The following is a 6,895-nucleotide window of genomic DNA, read 5'->3' as shown; positions in this document are numbered from 1 at the left end:
CAGATGTGTCGTAGCACCACGAGCGGTTCGAGAAACAACTTGCGGAGGGTCAGGATGCAGAGTCCTCAATGTCAAAGAGTTGTGTCGGCGAACATACACACAGGAATCGACTTTACGTTACCACTGTTGCCAGAGGTTGATATAAAGGATATTAAACAATAAGGTACGTTTGTGTATCTGCTGAATAGGCGCCATTAAGCAATGTAATCCACACCTGACATTAACGTACGGCTAGCTAGCTCTGCTAACGACTTAATTTAGATGATACAAATGTTGACGGTGTGTTCTTCGTTCTCATGTTACCCGAAAGTTTACAATAACAAAAATTTGTCAGTAAGAACTGCTCAGGTTAAGATGAAGTCAAATGTTAATACAATACAAGTTGTCCTCCCCACGTGTTGCCACAACAGTCTCACATGTACCAGTTATTTCTTTATGTCATAATATATTATACCACAGTAAGTCTATTAACCTACAGTTCAGATCCCTGAGATGTGAATACAAAAATGAGATCAGTTTCTACGAGTGTTTTAATAAGGGTCACATTGTGTTATTAACGAGGTACTGATATTTAAATGCCTGTAAGATCAAAAATGTGTTCTGTTTCAAATGTATTATAGGTAAGAAATGAGTTTGAGTATGTCTCAATATTTTATTCGATCCCTAGTTCCTTACATTTATCTGTGTTTTTTGCATTTAATATTACTTTGTTTCATTGGTTAAGTGCCTGAAGTTTGTGTTTGCCCTCTTTAGGATTAAGAATGCATTAACTGAAGCAGTAGTTGAAATGTGAAATCTGTCTTTTTCAATACAGTGTCCTGCTTTTATATGGTACTCTATAAGTAAATTCAAATCCTTGAAACCTGTTAATATCCATCAGTTCATTTTACATCTTTCCTTATCTTTGCAGTGGCCTTTCAAAGAGGTCCCTCCGCACCCCCAGCCCCATCTTTGGTGTATGTGACCTTGCCAACCATGTCCACCCAGATCTGTAGAGTGGTGGAGCTGATGATACGCTCTACATGCTGTCATACAATCAGAAGTAGATCCTGTTGGCGTAAAGGAGTGTTGGTCCCTGTTGCTCCCTCTGGACTCTGTGCTCCTGGGGCTCCTGTCCTTCAAAGAAGGGCATACAGTCTGGATGCTCTGTCTTCTGGCCGGCCCACAATAGGTCAGAGTTCCCAGCAACCCCGTGTGGAGAGGTCATCCCCCTCCTCAGCGCTAACACAAAGAAACCTATCTGCTGTGGCTGTACAGGTAAGTTTGTAGGTATAAAAACTAAGGTATTGAGAAGCTTTTTGAGTTTGCTTAATGTATATAAAAAGCCCAGAAAAGAAGGTTAGTTGTGGTTGAACGTAGAATGGGATTTCTGGATAACTGTTTGACCTGTTTGTATATTATACATATATTCATGCCTTTCTGTAGGGGCAATGTCGTCCTCTGTGCCATTTTGACTTCCTGGACATTGGGGAGGTAGAGGAGAACATACGCCGTGCACAGGCCTGTAGAAAAATCAGACACTTCATCGTTGACCCACATCTTGCAAATCTTGTGACAGAGCACCTCGGACCTGAGATCCAGGATGCAAAAACTGTTGTGTTTGAATGTAACCCAGGTTTGTAATTTTTAGTGTTTGGACAATCAAAGCAGACTTTCATCTCATTTGGCCTAAACAGTGTTGGAAAATTGTTAATGTGTGTTTATGATCTTTACATTTGAACAATGTATATTTACCAGTGAATGAGCGCATTTTGTTTTAAGTAGGACTGAAATAACACAGGAACACCCTGTCTGTCTTTTTCAGGGCCAGGTGTCCTAACAAAGACATTGTTGAATGCTGGAGCTCAGAGAGTTGTTGCTCTTGAGGGAGATAAGTCCTTTCTACCTGACCTGCAGGTAAAAAACAGATTTTTACTCATCAACTTTCCATATCCTTACCTTGTGCTGGAATCAGTCCATTTCATCAATATCAATCACTCCTCAGTTAGCTGTTCCTCTGTACTATTGAGGACAGATTTCGTCATATCTGCAAACAAGAATTGTACTGTTTTCCTAGAAGACATGTTTTTCTTTTGTAGGAGTTGGAAGGACGTCTTGATGGTCAGCTAGAAGTAGTTAATTGTGACTACTTTAAACTGGACCCAATAGGGAGTGGCAACCTTAAACCTCCTGCCATGTGTACTGACAAGCTTTTCACTGATCTGGGAATATCAGAAGCTAACTGGACTGATGGTGAGGATAAACACAAAACACAATGGAATGTGCTTGTGCGTTTGTGCTACAATGTTCAAACAGAAGTAAAGAAGCTTTAAACATTAGTCCAACTCTGAAAGCTTGAATTTTGAGTTTAGTTTTGTACGTTAGTATAGCAGTACTAACAGACAAATTGTCTAAGACAAAGTGTGTGTTGTGATTCATCTCTCTAGATGTCCCAGTGAAGGTGGTGGGCATCCTGCCCCAGAGTAAAGAGCGGGGTTTGCTGCTGAAGATGGTCTATGCTTTGTTTGAACGGCTGTCTATGTACAGATATGGACGGATTGAGCTCAACCTCTTTATAAGCGAGAAGGAATATACGGTATATCTTTTAACTTTATGTCTGAAAATCTATAGATACATTTGTGTCTCCATCAGGATTTAGACTTAGTTTCCATCTTCAATACTTCTGCAGTTAGATTGTCAGAATTATACTGAAAACATAAACATTATTCTATGCTAATTAAGATAGGATCTAGTACCCAAAGTAAAATAAAAATAGTTGTGTGTGTATTTTGTTTTTTTAAAAATGTCTCTTTATTATCATCATTTAAAAAAATCTCCCCGTTATAAATTCCATCAGAAACTGGTTTCCCGTCCAGGTGAAATGCTGTACTACAGAGCCTTCAGCGTCCTCTGGCAAATGGCCTGTGATATTGAACTACTTCACAAGGTACAGTAAGATTCACTTTATGGTAGTTGAAATACACACAAACTTTAAGCCAAAAGCATGTTATCAGGCATGATTCTATACACTAATTGAACATCCTTAGAAAAATTCTTAGCTCTCACACATTTATCTACTATAAAGAAGTGAAGTTGGAATGAAAGAGACCTCTCCTCTGTTCATGTAGGAGCCATGGGAATCATTTGTGGTGTCTTCAAGACAAAGTTCATCAGCTCCTAAAGGCAAAGTAAGTAATAATGCAGATTATAATACCAGTATAAAATGCACAGCCCACTTATGTGTAGTTTAAAATTTGATGTCTTTCTTTTTTAACTTCATCCCTCAGCTTCCTAATGATCACTTGTGTCTGGTTCGTCTGCGTCCTCGAGCTGATCTGTTCTCTGGAGGCCTCACTCCCTCCAATGCTTCCACTCTCCTCATGATGGTTAAGCAGTGTTTGGCAAAAAGGAAGATCAAGCTCATCGACAGACTCAAGTAAGTACTTCACACTTATCATGCTTTTCAGTTTTACCATTTTGTTCTTCTGGCTCATTTATCCTCATTTTGTTTATTTTTTCTAGTCTCTGGTCTCCAGATAGTGGGAGTAAATTGTTATCAGAGATGGGCATGCCAGAGGACATTCTGACTGGTCATGTATATCCAGAAGAGTATCTTCGACTGTTCCAGTTGATGGACAAAAGCCAGGAATTCACACAGAGCTGGCTTTATGAAGAGATCCTGGAGAACACACAGAGGGAGGGCTGGGCCTAAATTATGGACTTCCAAATACTGCTGTATACTGTAAAGTTGTTGTAATATAAATGAGATTAATACAATGTGTGATGTAAAGGAACAGAAAAGGTGTAAGAATGGACACAAATGACAGGTATGTAGTATCAGTCACAACAATCACCTCAATAAACTTTATGAAATAGATATAGTAGCATATACTGCTGAAATATACTGACATAATAAGCTAATGTGCAGAGTGATGGAGATGTTAAAAACATCTTTGACATCTGCGTTGTCCTCAAAGGAGTGTCCAAAGTTCTAAGATTTTGGTCAAAAGCCTTTTTTTCTGTTTCCTTGTCTAAAATTTAGAGTTGGTATTTTCCTTTCTTTGCCACAGAGAGAGAAATTGTATTGAAATGAAAGCCTTTCTTGGTACAAATAAGGTCAGAAATGGTTAAATTATGTTTTTTTAAAGCTTAATTTAACTCTTAGCACAGATAGGTTATAAGAAAGTCATAAGAGTCATGTAGTTTAGTAATGAACATAATATCAGAATTCAGTTATGTTGATGCAATGTATTTAATGAATGATTGATAAAACTTAGGTTTTCTAATGAAATAAAATTAAATATACTAGCATGTGTGGGAAATTCAAAAGAACTCAACCTCGCATGTTTTGGAGTAGAGTTCCATACCTTCGGCAGAGAAGCAGCTTAAAAGTCCATTACTGGGGCTAACAAACTGAGGAGTTAAGTATGGCTTTGTCACTGAATGCTTTTATGTTTTATGGGTCTGTTGTGTGTGCATTTTGAGTCCATATACAAATGCTTGTCTGATGAATTTTTAAAACAAGTTATTGAAGTAAAATTTGGATGTTGGGGAAGAAAATGGAGATGTAAAGTTTTGGTTACATGCAGTGAAAACATTCTTCAGTTGGTCATTACGTTTTAAAACATTTCTTCTTTGGACAGTGATGGTTCTACTTTTCATGATCGCTTCAGTTGTCTAACTTTGTCTTATAGCAATAAGTAAATTATTTGACTTTAATGCCCCTTTGTTAAATTTAATTTTGGTATGTGTACTATCTTTATACTTCTACTCCTGTACATCTCAGAGGGAAATAGTTTACATTTCACCTTTTGCCTGACAGCCTTGTTAATAGTTGCTTTTAAGACTAGTGTTTCAGTCCCTTCATGTCTAGTTAGAGCTGCACATCTCCAAAATGTGATGATTTGAATATTTCTGATAAACTGAAGGATGAATTGTCCCTTTTTGAGTTGAGAAAGTTGTCCACAGGGGAAACACCTTTTGAATTTTCTAAAAAAAAATGCATTGTTCCAAACCTAGCTTGAGAAGAGTGGACTTTTCAGTGGCAAGACAGTGACAATACAAATATGATCTTACAGAAAATGATGCGTTGCTTTAGATTAAAAAAGTATGTAATGTAAAACTATCTCAGCATGACCATGTACAGCTGTAAAACATAATGTGGCCAAATTTCAACTTTTCATAAATGAAGTATGTGCAGGATGTTCACAGTCACAACACAACAAAAAGAGTCACTATCTGCCCTGTTTTTCTAAACTACAAAAGTAAAAAGTAGGAAAGGTCACATTTTCACATTTGCAAGTACAAAGAACATTGGCGCTCTAGAGTGTACCAGGTGTGTGTTTTATTTCATATTTACTGATGATAGTGATGATGATTATTGCTTTGACATGAAGAGTTTGAGTAATATGAGAATGATACGAATGAAATAAGATTAACCCTTAATTACCCAGAACCATTTTTGTGGGAACTTCCAAGGTAGTTATGCAGATATTCATTAAAAGTCAAGAGTTACTTAAAAGGTTATATCATAACAAAGAAAACTGAAGGAACAGCAAAATATGTCATTGACTGAGCATATAAACAATCATCTGCAACAACTTTTATTTGTCAAAACATATGGTTTTATTGATGAATCAATGTAACAGAAGATGGTGATGCTATTGGTTTGCAGGACTGTTTAGGTCTAACTAAGGTAGCTTAAGTCTTAAGGAAATTAATGTAAGTCAGTATGTCGCCTAAACACCTAAAGCTGAATTATTTAAATGTACCAAAAGGATTAGTGTTTCAATAGTATAAATAGATGTTTTAGAACAGTATATGCTTTTGTGATGCTTCTGTTTAAGGTTAAACACTTGTTCAGTATAACAGGTACACTTGACCTTTAAGGGTGCGTTTGTATTAGACATGACTTCTTGTTTTCTCAGTGGCTTTGGGCCATTTTGTGTTGGTCTCTAATCTCCCATATGTTTCAAATGTTTCATCCCTTTAACAATGTTAAACCTCAAACGGTATCAGTTTTTATTGTGTTACATTACCTCAGGGAAATAGGGGTAATAAAACTGGTCCACAAGTAAAATGCCTCTAGAATAAAACTAGTGAAACTTAACCAAGCTTGTCACTAATTAAGGAAATTTAGGAAAAAAAAAAAAAAAAAAACAGGTTGTCTTGTAGTTTCTGAGATACAGTTTTGGATCAACTTGTGAAATTGTGAAAATTAATGGGAGAATGAGTTTTACTCAAAAGGAATGTTCGTCTCAGAGCTACCACATCTACCTCAAAACACTGTCTGCACATTACAATACATTCACCCTTTCAGGTTATTTCTAGTGGAATATTTATAAATATATTGCAGCGGTGTCAAAATCATTTTAGTTCAGGGGCCACATATGAGCTCAACCAGGTTGGACCATTAGAATAATAGCATAATAAAGGGTCCATCTTACTAAACATCAGTATGAGTGATATCCAACTTCTCTATATGTGCTAGAAAAGGTTTCCATATCTCAGAAAATTTCTGAACACACCCTTTAGTAGAATAACAGACTTTCTCTAGTGTCAGGTGATGTAAAAGATCACTAATCCACATCTTAAAGGTTGGAGGGTGTTTCTCCTTCCACCTATGAAGCATTAATCGTCTGGCAATAAGAGGCAAAGGCTATCATATTTTTTGTGTGTTGGCTGATGATAATGAATGGTTTGTGAACTTATTCTAAATATCGCAGTAATGGCAGAGGGCTCTATACGTGTCTGTAAGACATCTGAGAGGGATTTAAATATTGGATGCCAGAAGTGATCTAATATTCTTGTTCTTGTTCGTATTAATTCATTTCTGAAATACAATTCTGTAGAGTCCCTGCATAAATACCAATAAAAAAGACTTTGTGCAAAAAAAAAAAAGAACAATACCATAATA

At 36.7% G+C, this 6,895-nt stretch overlaps 1 protein-coding gene across 1 annotated transcript; it reads left to right on the top strand.

The window, feature by feature from the left end:
• Positions 1 to 5: 5 nt before the first annotated feature.
• Positions 6 to 4,948, top strand: tfb2m (transcription factor B2, mitochondrial). Its single transcript, XM_030124469.1, has 10 exons — positions 6 to 163; positions 911 to 1,257; positions 1,426 to 1,615; positions 1,805 to 1,896; positions 2,079 to 2,232; positions 2,427 to 2,575; positions 2,837 to 2,926; positions 3,108 to 3,167; positions 3,267 to 3,415; positions 3,502 to 4,948. Exons 2-10 carry the CDS (start codon positions 976 to 978, stop codon positions 3,689 to 3,691), a joined length of 1,356 nt encoding a protein of 451 aa, XP_029980329.1. The 5' UTR covers positions 6 to 163; positions 911 to 975; the 3' UTR covers positions 3,692 to 4,948.
• The last annotated feature ends 1,947 nt before the right edge of the window (positions 4,949 to 6,895 follow it).

This window comes from Sphaeramia orbicularis, chromosome 3 (genome assembly GCF_902148855.1).
Source record: "Sphaeramia orbicularis chromosome 3, fSphaOr1.1, whole genome shotgun sequence".
Lineage (NCBI taxonomy): Eukaryota > Metazoa > Chordata > Actinopteri > Kurtiformes > Apogonidae > Sphaeramia > Sphaeramia orbicularis.
The sequence above is the reverse complement of the archived record's forward strand: the minus strand, read 5'-3'. Positions and strand labels throughout refer to the sequence as shown.